The sequence below is a fragment of the Diplodia seriata genome, assembly GCF_021436955.1.
Source record: "Diplodia seriata strain FDS-637 chromosome Unknown scaffold_2, whole genome shotgun sequence".
NCBI lineage: Eukaryota > Fungi > Ascomycota > Dothideomycetes > Botryosphaeriales > Botryosphaeriaceae > Diplodia > Diplodia seriata.
Window position 1 is genome coordinate 4567686 of NW_027117309.1, and position 12376 is coordinate 4580061.

The window sequence follows — 12376 nt, forward strand, 5'->3', positions numbered from 1 at the left end:
GGTGAGGGTGTGGTTTGATCTCTTTTTTGGTTTTCTGTATGCTGGGAGGGGTTTAATTCGTTGTTGATAATTTTTGTGTCGAGAGGCCCCGGCCCCCTTTTCTAAGAAGTGTATAATATTCGTTGCGTCAGTAGACGTAGATGCGAGCACTGAATATAACCTTTTACGTGCCAATATTGGATTCCACTTATCTACGTGGGTAGCTGGAGTGGAAACGTCTCCTCCGTAAACCTGATCCGACGATTCACCACGCGCTGCACTGCATTCCGGTCCCCAGACCTCGAATTCGACGTTCTTCAGAGAAAACTACCGATATGGCACCGCGACTCCATACCCGGCTCCAGAAGCGTACCCAGCGAGCACTATATATGAGTCTGACAGCTCCGCCTGCCCTTCCCTTTCATCCCATTTACTCCCCCGCACATCGGTGACGCTGAGCCCGGCCACATACTCCGTCAGTGCGCTCGTCGACCGGGCACTCCGCATCGCCGTAGATTCCCACGGTCCTGTTCCTGCAGCCGTCCGGGGTCCACGCTCTCATCTTGCCTTTTCGAAGACACCCCGTCAAGATGTCGTCGTCCCTTCCTTCTTCCATCCTTGCTCTTCTCGATCGCTGGCATGACCAGGACCCAGCTGTCCGACGTTGTACTTTAAGGGGCTGGTACGGCTTTGTAGGTTCAACATGCTGCGATATGGTTGAGAGTGATATGCAAGGAGATGGCACCGTCTGATGCACGATAACGATACCGTCACGCAAGGGAACGGGTGGTCGTTTACAAAAGCTCAGCAATTTTTTTTTTTGCGGGGCCCCGCTATCTATCGGTGGTACGGTTGGGTGTGGGTGTGATTTTTCTGGCTTTGTGCGACCAGTGTGCCTTGCAGTCTCAACGATGCGTAATCCCTGACCTGCATCACGGTGCGTTTGATGAAGCAAGGTGGCGATTGGGTCCCGCGTTGCTTTCCGAGGCGACACAAATCATGTCGAGCAAACTGCATACTGACAGGTCTGGGGATACACAATGGTTTCATAGACAGCGATGCGGGTAGATACGTTTGGTTGGGAGCCTGCATGGAACTGTAGGTTGGATGAACAAACGCGTCGCATTCCTGGACGGTCGCAAATTCAGCGCTAGGATTCTCACATATACAAGTAAGCCGTCGCCCTTTCCCAAGCAGGTTCTCTTTCCTCTCCAAGTCAATGAACACTTCGCGCGCTCTCAATTGCTTTTGGGGACGGCCAGCCAGCTTTGTTCGAACATGGCGTACCATCTCGCGCCGTACGATAAGTCGATGCAGATAGGTAAGGTTTATTCATTTATTCCTCCAGATGATCTTGAATCTAATGACTTATAGGTCAAGGGTTCTTCTCTCCTTAGCCAACCGTACTGCGTCGTACTGACTCCTGCAAGTTTTGAGTCCTTTACACAGGACATACGAATGAGAATGCCTGTAGTCTTGGACGAACTTGGTATTCAAGTCAGGGTTGAGCCTCTTTCAGAGACGAACTTGCATCACCATGAGGATGACCCGAGTTTTGACACGAGCAGTTGCGGCAGCATGACCCCCACATCATCACGATGGGAGAAGTTCAGCGAAGGAGAGGAGCATGCTCCAGAGCATCAAGGCGAACAGCCAGTCGTCTCCTACGTGGGGCGATTGGTTAACAATGTTAGGTGAGTTCCTTATTCAATAGTTGCGGTCCGGCTACTAAACGTTGCGGTGTAGTGACGTGATCATGCTCACAGGCCTCTCAGGAGGAGCTGCTGTGCTAGCATACACGCAAACTGCCGAAAGGAATGACAAGTTGTTTGACTTCCAACCCTTCTATGAAGCAGATGTCAACTACTACATCAGTGTCAGAGCCGTGACATCGCGCAAGCCCGATGCATCGACAACATTCCATGCCAATTCTACATCGTACAAAGGACTCAGTGGACGAGACACATTTGGGAACTGCTTCATTTCAGGTGCGTTGCTTCCGTTGCGGATCTTGCCAGCCATTATCCGCTAAACCATAACAGGGTTCCTTGACGGAGGTCAACTTGACGTTCTTATCAGTTTGCAGCTTCATGACAAACAAAAGCAGGCAGAGATCATTGCATCGTTAGTACAGTGTTGCTTTTTCCCACCAATTATCATCATCTGACCGTTTTTGACATAGCTTGGAATTGCTCTTCAAATACCAGCCGGGTTTTGCAAGCTCCACGGATCGGTACGAAGCGTGTAGAAACATCTCGGAGTCATGCAAGAGAAAGATCCAAGTGCGACAGACAGGAGGGACACCGATCAAGAACAGAAACGAGACTTGGGAGTGGGAACCTCTCTGCAAGCTCCTGTCAAGCTTTCCGGCGCTCGCTGCGAGGGAACCGAAACGTATGTTTGCTGTATTGTCGACGTACGACTCGGCTATTTCTTCACATCCTCTGGGACTTACGAACTCTACCTGGGCTCGGTCCTATCGAGAGGCTGTTTGGGGAAACATGTTGCTGGACGCGTACATGGAGTGCCGCGATATCCACCGTGTAGTCTCAACACACGCCGCTGGCATCAAGGCTGGTACCATGGAGTTCGACCGGACGATGTCTCCATCATTCTCACAGAGAGAGGACACCTCACCAAAAGGGGACAAGTTCGGCCCGACACTGGGTGGGCTGGCAAAGGCGAAACTCGAATGCACTACCCAGATGATGAGAATCATTGAGGCAGTCGAAACCCTCGGCATGCCGTCTACATAGTCAAAGAAAGAGGACTTTCCCGAAACCACGTTCGAAAACGTCACGGACTTGAGGGATCGTCTTCCCGCAGTACGTGCCAAGGACGAGATGGACCAGCCTGAGCAGAGCTGCTTCCCGGCTGGCGTGTGGGACACCATCCGTATCCATGACATGAGAATCTCGATGCAGAGAGCGGAAGAAGTAATCACATACGACAACGGGTCCTCTGCCCAGCCTTTGCCAAGTATTTGGACGGGTCTCAGGAAGTTGAATGCCTCTGGTGGCACCAATCTCCGCTTCGATTCCAATACCGAGTCAGTAACGGCTTCGTCATTCGCTATCGGCCTCGAACAATGGTCGGAGTCATATGTTAATGAGTAGGCTACATCCACACTCCCCTTTTACAACTCAACTGACAACTAGCTCAGAGGCGAACTCAGTTGGGTTGGTATCCCTCCAAATCTTCGCGGCGTCCAGGCCGGCAGCCTCACCCTCCGGCGTCCCACGACTCAACGCAGAATCACTTTCGCGAGGCCTTTTGCCACTCCTCCACAAGTGCTTGTATGGCTTTCTGGACTGGACTTGGGCCTTCATGACGTTAGGAGGGTTTCCGTTGCGGCTTCGGCTGTTTCAACCGACAACTTTTTGGTGAGCGCTAGTAGCATTCGCAGCTCTGTCGATTACTCCAAGATCTCGTGGATTGCGGTCGACCAGACTTCTCCTTGTCTTACCGGGAGCTTCTCTGTTCATATGGAGGACTATACAGACGCTGATGGCCATTGTGCGTTCCCGACGGGGAAGTTCGCAGCGAAGCCAACCGTTTTGACCGCTTTCAGTGCCTTCGAAGTCGGCGGGGAACAGAGGAAAAACATCCGGTTTGGGGTGACGACATGGGGTGAGAACGAAGCCGGTTTCAGTTGGAAGGTGTACAAGTGGTCCGACAGCTCTATGCGATATGCAACCATCCATTGGTTGGCGATTCCTGCACAGTAATGTCGAAGTCCGCCGGAGCAACATGTTCGTCTCGGCTCAACAATCCTGTACTGCTGTTGCTGTCAGTAGTTCTTTTGATTAATGAATTTTTTGGCGTTTCGGTCCTTGCTCTTTCGATTTCATCAACGACGATCAACCTAATGGATCATAGTGAGAAATGCATGACAATACAGTGAGAGATACGTACTTCGTTCCAAACCCATTAAACCATAATCTACAATCTATTAAATGGTCGCTGATACGCCCGAGCCCTCCTGGTTTCAGCACTGGCAATGTAGAACAAGGAGCAGACGAGCAGAACAAGAAAACTTAGCCGGAAAGGGTGTTACATCCAAAACGGGAGCATGGATGAGCAAGGGAGTAGAGGGGAGTCTACCGTCTTCGTAGTTTATTTAACTTTCTGCCAGATCGTCAAAGACTTCCGGTATCGCACTCTCGCTTATCTGATCCTCCGTGGGGGAGCGGGCGGGAGGAAGTAGCGTCCGAGTGGGGTGTCGGAGAGGAAGTTGATTGGGCTGGTGATCGCCGCAACTCAACACCACAGAACGACAGACATGTCTCGGCTTAGTACTAGGAACGCGCTAAGAGGGCAGTGACATCTAAATGGCATGATTTTGAAGGAAGGCTTGAAGATGGAGACGGGTGCGGGGTTAGCTGATAACGGGTAGCGCTTAGTTCGGGTCACCTCCGATTGGATGGAAGCCAAGTACAAGAACGGAGCTGAAAAGACGGAGTCTTCCATCTCCCCACGCTGGGAATCGTCATAGAGAGACTCGGAGGTGGAATAATGGCTGACCGGCGAGAAGGAAGGCCTGTCCGTAGTTCATGTATGTCGTCACCAAGGCCGGACATATGAGGAAGATATGCAGCCTTTCTATCTTATCTGGGCGTCATCGGCTTAGACTTTGGTTACCCCATATCGCTCCGATCCTTCGATCTGTGCGAAAAACGCCACGTGTGGCTGCGGCACAGGAAACTTCACTTGCTAAAAGCTCAGCCGTCACGATTGTAGCAGTTACGCTGAGGCGACTTCCGCGGGGATGGGTAGTTGGAGACGCGCCATGCAGGAATAGGAAAGCGCAGACGGCGGCTTCACATGGGTGAGTCCAGATGCTGGCAACGCTTGGTTGCAACCATACCGCATCGGGTTTGAGGCTCCGGCAAAGGACCCTCGGCCGCGGCCTGGTCGCGCATACGGCCCGTGGGAACGCGTGGGGTAATGCAAATCGCAGCGCGCCTGGATCGCTGCTATGGAGGTACCGTGAACTCGGGCCTGGGTCTGGCGATATGCACAGCCTGGCAGGTTAGCGTTGACACAGCTACATATAGGTAAGGACCCCTGACCCGGGAAACAATCGATCCCAGTCGCACTTTTCCAAGTGCAGTCCAACGCTCTCCCACCATGGTCGCTCTACCCGGCCGCGTGCTCAGCCTTATCGAGACCCGCGCCTCTCCCCATGTCGACAAAACATCGCCGACCATCTACACCATTGCCTCCATGACCTGCATGCTGGCACTCTCCTTCATGCTCGGTGAGCAACATCAGCCCGCAAATCAGTTTGTACACTCACTGACATCATCAGGCTCAAGAGCACGGCACCTGCGGCTCAACAACATCTCCCGGATGAATTTTGTGCGCCAGCTCGTGGTCCTGATGTACATCCTGGGCATCATTTTCATTGTCGCCCTGGCCATCCTGTCCAACGGCTTGGGCATAAGGACGTATGCCGACTGCCATGCCGCCATCATCATGTGCCTGGCCTTCTACATGGGAAGCAAACTGCTCCTGTATCTGTTCCTGGTACGTATCTGCCTCGGGTCGAAGCGGCCAACCAACTGACAAGCATGCCTGCAGGTCGAGCGCGCCCACGTCATCCGCGCACCAAGCACCCGGCGTCTCTCAGACAAGGTCTGGCTGACGGGCATGGCCATCGTCTGCCTAGGCTTCGGCGCGCTCTCCGTCGTCGGCTTCCTGTGGCCGGTGGCCAAGATCACCGACGGCCAGTGCCGGGTCGGGCTGCTATCACGCGTCACCATCCCCATCATCAGCTTCGACATCGTCATCAACATCGGCTTCACCGTGCTCTTCATCCGCCTGCTGTGGCCGCTGCTGAGCTTCCACTCCAAGCGGGCGTCGCGCCTCGGCCTCGCCGCGACGTCCAGCAGCAGCTGGCACCGCCGCGTGCTGGCGCCGCGCAGCCGCCAGGCGCAGCACGACCAACCCGCCGTCGAGGTCCGCGGCAAAGACGCCGCCATCGCCCCGCGCATCGACGTCGGCAACACGCGGCTGCTGAAGGTGCTGCGCAAGCTCGTCTTCAAAACCGTCATCGGCGGGGTGCTCGTCATGGTGCCGACGACGGCGAACCTGGTGCTGCTGTTCCGGTGGGAGGCGCACGAGCCGGGCTGGATGTGCGCCACCATCTGCTCGCTCGACGTCACCTGGTCCGTCGTCGTCGTCCACTGGCTCACCGTCGACCCCGCCGACCTCGACGGCGAAATCGACTTCCCCCCCGGCGGCAAAACCCTCACCACGACGTTGACCACCACCACCATGTCCCCGCCCTCCCCCTCTCCCTCCAAATCCCCCACTACCACCACATCCATGACGACCACCAACCGCTCCTCCCCCCGCTCCAGCGTCCGCATCTCCGACCAGGCCGCCGCCGCCGCCCGCCGCCCGTCCTCCTCCTCCTTCCTCCTCGCCATCCCCGCCGCCTGCGCGAGGGCCAAATCCCTCACCCTCGTCACCACCGCCTCGTCCGACGCGACAGACGACGCCGAGCAGGCCCCCTTCGGCGCCGTGCGCAAGCGCACGAGCATCAGCCAGAGCTCGCTCAGGGAACCGTTGCCGTCGCCGGCTGTGTCGGAGATGACGACGGCGACGGCGGAGACGACGTCTACGATGGGGGGCAGCGGGAGTGGGAGTGGGAGTGGGAGTGGGTGCGAGAGTGAGAAGGGGTTGTTGACGCCGGAGATGGCGGTGACCCCGGCGGCGGGGTGGATGCGGGGGCGAGGAGGGTGACGGTGGCGGGGGCAAGGCCGGTTGTTGTTGTTGGGCCGGTGCCGGTGAAGGGGCCGGGGGCGAAGGGGAGGGGGTCGGTTTGAGGGGGTGGTTTGTGTGGGTGTGGGTGTGTGTGTGGAGAGAGAGAGGTAGACGGGGGGTAATGATCTAATTAATGATGTGAATGTGATGGTGGTGGCGTTTGCTTTGGTCTTTGGTGGTTATATAATAGTGTATAAATATGGAGAGAAGAGTGGAAATTAAACTAAGCAGAGGAATGCGCACTATTACTAGGTACTTACTGGTGACCGTCGGATTTATGTGATGGCGCAAGCCGATGGTGCTATTGGGGTTTGTGAGCACGCGATGCGGTACGTGAAAGTGGGGTTGGAGCAACCCGCCATCGATGATTTCCTCAATGATATAACAAGAGGCGAGTTCAGAAGAGCGCACGTAGTGTGAGGAGTATGATAATGGCTTGCAAGGCCCGTTCACTGTTTCCATGCAAAGTGACGCCAATATCGATGGGTGAGTTGACTGTGTTTGCCGCGCCATGCTTGTACGAATACAAGACTGCCCAACGGGAATGTCCGTTGCTTATCTCAAGCCAAGAGAAACCCCTACCCATTCCCTGGCATTGGCAAGCACGTAGCGTATCAGGCCGAGCTTCAGACGCCGTCGGCTCATGGCATCATCAGCGCTCCGCTATTCGCACAGTCAGAAGCCCCGCAACCTGGAGTTCTTTCACCCGTATATCTTGACAGCTTCTGTAGGTTTCGCCTTAAATACTTGAGTCCCTGATTGCATGTGTCTAGAGGGAGCAATTCGTCAGTGCCTCATCCATTGTGCACCATGTCGAAGGTCCCCGGCTCTACTGCAGAACCCGTCGATGTCGATGCCGCTGCTGCACGAGCCACGGCGAAGCTGACGGAGCGCTACGCCGACGAAAGTTACAAGCTCTTTTCGAACATCAAGGTGGATGATCCAACTCCAGAAGAAGCGAGGACGATCAGAAACAAATGTGTCATCTGGATCCTGTCGTTCCTTTGCATCGGATATCATTTGATGTATGTGGACAAGCAAACGGTAAGTCAAACGAGACGATCGTATCAATTCCACGAATACTAAAACCCAAGTAGTTGGGAAGCTCAGCCATCCTCGGGATAATGGAGGATGCCAACCTGACTTCATCACAATACAACTGGCTATCATCCATCTTCTACCTCGGATACCTTCTCGCCGAGTGGCCGCAGAACTGGGCGTTACAGAGATTCCCCGTCGCGAAGTATCTCTCGATAAATCTCGTCATCTGGTACGTCGGCCACCTTCCATCCCTCCTCCACATCTGACTAACCCCAGTCACCAGGGGCTGCATCCTTCTGCTGCACATCCCGTGCAAGAACTTCGCCAGCCTCTTCGTCGTCCGCTTCTTCCTCGGCATCGCCGAAGCCAGCATCGTACCCGCCTTCCTGCTCATCCTGTCCATGTTCTTCACCTACGACGAGCAAGCGGTGCTGATGCCGTGCATGTGGGCGATCGGCAACTCCAGCCCCATCACCTCGGGCCTGCTCTCCTACGGCGTCCTCTTCATCGACACGGGCAACTTCAACCCGTGGAAATGGTTCATGGGTAAGCCCAGCCAGCCGTATCCGTCTTTCCCGCCAGCACCCCACAGCAACTGACACGCACGCCACCACAGTAATCACCGGCACCCTAACCATCCTCTACGGCTTCCTCGTCTACATCCTCTTCCCCTCCAGCCCATTAACCGCGCACTTCCTCACGCCCACCCAACGCGCGCAATCCGTCCTCCGCATCCGCAGCAACCACTCCGGCATCGAACAGAAACGCTTCAAAGCGACCCAATTCCGCGAAGCCCTGCGCGACCCCAAAACCTGGCTCTTCTTCCTGCACGCATGGTCGCAAGAAATGGCCAACGGGCTGACGAACCAGTACTCGCTCATCATCAAATCCTTCGGCTTCAGCACCCTCCAAACCACCCTCCTCGGCTGCGTCAACGGCGTCACGGCCTTCGCCTCCCTCGCCCTCGCCGCCGTCTTCCTGGCCCGCGTCCACAACGCCCGCGCCTGGCTGTCCGCAGCCGCCTACGTCCCGCCCGTCGTCTCGTGCGCGTTGCTGCTGCGCCTGCCGTGGGAGAATCGCTGGGGCTTGCTGGCGGCCATCTGGATCCGCGCGACGGGCGGCATTCCGTATAGCGTGGTCATGGTGTGGGCCGCGAATTGCTCCGCCGGCCATACGAAGAAGACGACGGTGATCGCGCTGTACCACGTCGGCTACGGCCTCGGCAATATCCTCAGCCCGCAGCTTTTCCAGCCGAAGTACAAGCCGCGGTATCTGGTGACGTGGCATGTCATCTTGTGGGTGGCGTGCGTGTTTCCGATGTTTCTGGTGCTGGGCCTCAGGTGGTATCTGAAGGCGGAGAATGCGAGGAGGGACGAGTTGGAGCGCAGGGGGTTGGTGAGGGAGGTCGGCGTCGTGGAGAGGGTGGATGGGGAGGGCGCCAGGATGGAGGAGGTGGTCGATGCGAGGATGCTGGACTTGACGGATAGGGAGAACTTGGCTTTGTATGGTTCCTTCCCCCCACTAACCCTTTCTTCGCGGTGTTGTGCTGACAGGCTTTTGTGTAGCCGTTACGTTCTTTGAGGCGGATGGGATCCGGGGAAGCAGAAGCCGGGTGGTGGGGCTCGGCAGCTTTTTCCTTGAATGGTGTTGGTTGGTAGAGAGGCTCGACGGTATGTGTTCCGCCGCCATGCAGAGACGTAGAGGCACGTCGGTGATAAATCTGCCTCATAAAATATCTCTTACCTGGTAGGTAGTTGAATCCAAGATCCGGACGTAAATGTACGTTTTGAATGCACATATTTACGTCCGGATCTTGGATTCAACTGCCTACACCAACTTGAGAAACCCTGTTTACCACTCGACTCTTCTATGCCTCGCGCAAAACAAAGCTGATGATGGTTTACAGGAAATTCAAGCTACGGGATATTAGACTTAATACAAGACACATTATGACATCAGAGGCAAGAGCACATCGCAGTGGCGCTGCTCCGGCAACGTCGTCTCGGACGCCTCGGGATACTGAAGCGCCGCCACCCGCGGGCTCCACGTACTAAACTCGGGCCACGTCCACCCGTCAAACAACTTCATCGTGCTGTTGTACCCCCTCGCCTCCAGATACGCCCTCTCAACATTCGGATTGCCCGTCCGCGCAAACGACCCCCACATGTCCTGCACCGCGTTCGTGAAGTATATATCATCATCCACGCGCACCGGCTGATCGAACAGATAGTACGTGCCAAACACCTCATACAGGTCGCCCGAGTGGCAGCGGTAGTACGGCGCGTGCGGCTCGCCGACGGGGAACGAGCACGCGCCGTACCAGTTGTAGTACGACAGCCCGTACGCGCGCTGCATGCTGTACACCCACAAGCTCTCGAAAGCCGCGGCCGCGGCGCCGACGGACGCGAAGGCGGTGCCGTCGCACTGCAAAGTCGTGTCGGAGACGACGGCTATGCTGGCGTTGTAGGCGTCCGGGTACACGGTGCCGCCGTTGCCAAGGTGGAACGACGCCGACTCCTCCTCGTCCCTGCCACGCACGACCCACAGGCCCGACTCCAGCACCGCGTCCGCCTGCGCCCTCGTCGCGCGGCCGTTCGCCACCAGCACGTCCAGCCCCTCGCGGAACGAGCTGAGGTTGGGCGCCATCTCCGTCTCCAGCAGCGACTGCCCCTCGTCCGGCATGAAGCCCAGCATCATCCTGACCGGATTCACCGCCTTCCTGCCCTTCGCGACGCGCGCCACGGGCACATCCAGCGTATACACGCCATCCACGACCGTCGTCCAGCTGCCCTCATACGCGTCCGTCACGTTCCGCAGCAGCGTCTCCGCCGGCAGCCCCCGCAGACACGCCAGCCTCGCCGTCCCCGTCCCATTGCCACACAGCGCCCGGACATACGGCTCGACAGCCTTCCCCGCCTCCTTACGCGTCTGCGCCCACCCCGCGCCGCCGGACTGCACGACGGCGCCGGCGAACAGCCCTTCCGCCATCGGCGACGCGACGAGATCGATGACGGAGCCGCCGCCGGCCGACTGCCCGAAGACGGTGACGTTGCGCGCGTCGCCGCCGAACGCGGCGATGCGGTCACGCGTCCAGCGCAGCGCGGCGATTTTGTCCGAGGTGGCGTAGTTGCCGGGGACGTCGGCGTCGTCGGCGAGCGCCAGGTAGCCGAAGACGTTGAGGCGGTAGTTGATCGTCACGACGACGGCGTCGGCGCGCGTGGCGAGCGACGCGCCGTCGAAGGTGGAGTCGGACCCCGTGCCGGTTTTCATGGCGCCGCCGTGGAGCCAGACGAGCACGGGTTTGAGCGGCGTGGTGGTGGTGCCGGCGGGAGGGACCGAGGGCGTGAAGACGTTGAGGTAAAGGCAGTCCTCGCTGTTGCCCCACGGGTTGAGCCCGAATGCGTTGCCGGCGAACCAGCCCGTCTGCAGGCACGCGGCGCCGGGGCGGGTTGCGGAGACGAAGGGGCGGTGCGGCGGTGGCTGCGCGTGCTGGAAGCGGAGCGCGCCGACGGGTGGCGCGGCGAAGGGGATGCCCAGGAAGCGGAAGGCCATGTGGTCGCGGACGCCCTCGAAGGTGGTGCCGTTGGCGGAGGCGTTGATGCGCGGGTAGACGGAGAAGTCTGTGTCGACTTTGTCGACGAGGGGGGCGCTGTTCGTGCAGAGGGGGTGGTGGAGGCTGGAGTCGTTGGCGGCGGATGGGGATGCGGAGTGCCAGGAAACCGGCGATGAGTGGCCGCAGCCGGTCCAGAACAGCTCGTCGTCCTGGATGTTGCCGATGAATTTCTGGTAGTTCAGCTGGTGGTGGAAATGCTGGATTTCATCACAGCCCAGCAGAGTCTCGTCGTGGGATTTGCACCCTGCCACGGCGTCGTCGAAGCTGGACTTCTGGTGCATGAGCAGAGCGCTCGGCTTATCAGCATGACTCGTCCAATTGCCGTCGTTCTGGAAGAGCACCGTCACTCCGCCAGACGCCGCGGCGACGAGGGGCACCATGAAGATGGCAGCACAAGGACGAGACAGCATATCTGCGGGTTGCTGGGAAGTCGAAGCGGGGAACCCAGTGGAGCCGTTTATCTACTTATTAGCGAGCATTTTGTCCGTCGACGGCATGCGGAAAAGCCGACGGTTGGGTGAACGCTGATCGACCCCCAATCGAGGCATTTACCTCCAAGTCAGTGCCATCGTCAGGTCCACCGTCTCTCCCCCGCCATCGCCCCGCTCCCCGCTCCCCGCACCCCGTCGGCAATTGACGCCTTACCCCGGACTCCCAACCAAACCAGCGCCAAAAAAAAAAAAAAAAAACCTTCCCTCAATTAATACTCGGCATAGGCCGATGCCCCCTCACCGGCGGCGTCCACCCCTCGACGGGCTTCCCATCCGGCGTCATCATAAACCTCGTATCGACGCCCCCATCCGCGCCCTCCGCCGCCCTCACCGCCTCCCACAACGCCTCCACCCCCCTCCCCTCCGGCACACTCCCCACCTCCCCCCGCAGAATCCTCGCCACCGGCACCCTCTCCCCATAAAACCTCTCATTCTCGTCCGCCCTTTCCACCACCACCGTCCCATCCATCTGCACCCCCGC

General features: G+C 57.8%; 3 protein-coding genes across 3 annotated transcripts; 2 read left to right on the top strand and 1 right to left on the bottom strand.

Annotated features, from left to right (window-relative positions):
• Positions 1-5109: 5109 nt before the first annotated feature.
• On the top strand, positions 5110-6729 carry SLS55_002741 (uncharacterized protein; the record flags this gene model as incomplete). The annotated part of the gene is made up of 3 exons (XM_066774221.1): positions 5110-5239; positions 5291-5508; positions 5563-6729. 3 exons carry the CDS (start codon positions 5110-5112, stop codon positions 6727-6729), a joined length of 1515 nt encoding a protein of 504 aa, XP_066636788.1.
• A 1604-nt stretch (positions 6730-8333) lies between these two features.
• SLS55_002742 (uncharacterized protein) lies at positions 8334-9372 on the top strand (the record flags this gene model as incomplete). Its single annotated transcript, XM_066774222.1, has 2 exons — positions 8334-8337; positions 8408-9372. The coding sequence occupies 2 exons, from the start codon at positions 8334-8336 to the stop codon at positions 9370-9372; spliced, it is 969 nt and encodes a 322-aa protein (XP_066636789.1).
• Positions 9373-9738: 366 nt separating this feature from the next.
• Positions 9739-11814, bottom strand: SLS55_002743 (uncharacterized protein; the record flags this gene model as incomplete). The annotated part of the gene is made up of 1 exon (XM_066774223.1): positions 9739-11814. One exon carries the CDS (start codon positions 11812-11814, stop codon positions 9739-9741), a length of 2076 nt encoding a protein of 691 aa, XP_066636790.1.
• Positions 11815-12376: the final 562 nt, after the last annotated feature.